Genomic DNA, 1,751 nt, shown 5'->3' with positions numbered 1-1,751 from the left:
GACAATGGCTTTATTGTGTCAGCAAAAGAATTTCCTGTATGGACAAAATGCAACTGTTAATGAAACTATTAATTAAATGAACACTAAAGGTAAGCAACTTATATACAATCATTCAGATGAAAATATTTTTTAGTAAACAAAAATAAAACCATAAATGAAATTATTTACCCGTGAGTAATGTCAGTGGTATCCAACAAAACAGAAACATGATGGTTTCTGATAAAGAGTGATAGTAAAGTGATCACAGCAGGATGACTAAATGAATCAGCCTTTCAAACATTCACCTTTGTGAATATGCTCCACCCTCTGGCTGAGACTTTATCTTCTCTAAAGGGTTGTCCTTTTCTTAAAATCAAAAGACCTAACATTGTTTCTTTACATTTGGAAAAGTAAGAACAGTTGCATCATTGATCTGTGGTTGATTTGAAGCTGTTGGGTCACAATGTTTGTGTAATGCAAGATGTGTTCATGTATTAAGTTTTTGTAGAGAAGCAGGTGGGTTTCCTGTCACTGTGGGCCTCAGAGCGCAGTGATATACAGCAGAGTCTTTGACTTCAGTAGAGGAGATCTCCAGTTCCACTTCTGTGATCGCTTTTTTAGCCTGTGCTTTGAGACGTAAAGAGGGTTCAGAAGAAACGCCAGTCTCTGCATTAAAAATAAGGTACTCAGGTCTGGATCCTGGATATTGGCGGTACCACTGAAAGCTGGGCCCAATGTCACTGTATTTGCAAGAGATAACAGCACTTTGTCCAACTGAAACATGCTGTTCTGGTAAAAGAGATTCTATTGTATCTGCATCAGCACTCTCTGTAAAAGAAGAGAAGAGAAAATCCTTTAAAATCATTATTGTTCACCATGACTGTGAAATCTTACGCAGAAGTGAGTTACTTTAACATGTTTAGTCGACTGGTACTGATGTTAATGCAACAGTGAGCATTAAAACTATTACTTACCCTTAAGCAGAGAAACTACAATGAAGACAACAGTAAACATGGTCACTGCTCAGTAGTCTGAAAGCTTGAAGTGTCAAACTCAATCTTGAGTCAGTCACATTTAGCTTGATCTGCTGTTTAACATCAGGCTTCAGAGCTCCACCCTGTGGCAACAACAAATATCTTTGTGTTACTGTACTGTATGTTATAGCTTATATTCGTACATAAATTACTTTTCTGTACTGAAAAAAAGTTTCTTATCAGGAATCTTTATTGTTATTTATTAGAGTAATATAGAAAGAGTCAGAATAAACACTGGATTAGTGTTTAATTCTGTTCTGCATTAAAGGAGCTTCTCAGATCAGAAGAGCATCCTCCTGTGGGTCAAACTGAAAGGCTGCTATAAATGTTTAGCTTCATGATACACTGAGATCAGAAAATCAAAAGTCAGAAAATCTAGGAATTATTATGCAATTTAGACCTGGAAATAAATGAATGAACAAATAAATAGATAAACGTATGTATTGAAAACTGTAAAACAACAGGTATGTTGAAAATGAAAAATAAATACATTTTTATGTTGTCTCCAGGTTTTTTGAGTTCACTGTATGTAATACTGATGTTAAGACATGTTAAGGCATATTTGTATGTCACTCTTTCTTTAGTGTGAAGATAATAGTGTGCATAGTTTACTTTGTTGCAGATTGTTGAAAGACATTGGACAAATGTTTACACTTGTGAAATTTAATTTAGTATTTTATTTAGTGTATCATCAAGTTTTCACTGTTAAGGCTTTCAAATACATGTACATTCAGAATT

The 1,751-nt window shown here is 34.6% G+C and overlaps 1 gene segment (V, D, J or C); it reads right to left on the bottom strand.

Annotated features, from left to right (window-relative positions):
* Positions 1-466: 466 nt before the first annotated feature.
* LOC132097001 (Ig kappa chain V region 12F2-like) lies at positions 467-1,163 on the bottom strand. The segment is given in 2 exon segments: positions 467-807; positions 954-1,163. Coding segments are annotated over 2 exon segments (381 nt in total).
* Between the last annotated feature and the right edge of the window lie 588 nt (positions 1,164-1,751).

This window comes from Carassius carassius, chromosome 20, assembly GCF_963082965.1.
Source record: "Carassius carassius chromosome 20, fCarCar2.1, whole genome shotgun sequence".
NCBI classification, from domain to species: domain Eukaryota; kingdom Metazoa; phylum Chordata; class Actinopteri; order Cypriniformes; family Cyprinidae; genus Carassius; species Carassius carassius.
Note: the sequence above shows the minus strand (reverse complement) of the source record. Positions and strands in the feature narration are given on the sequence as shown.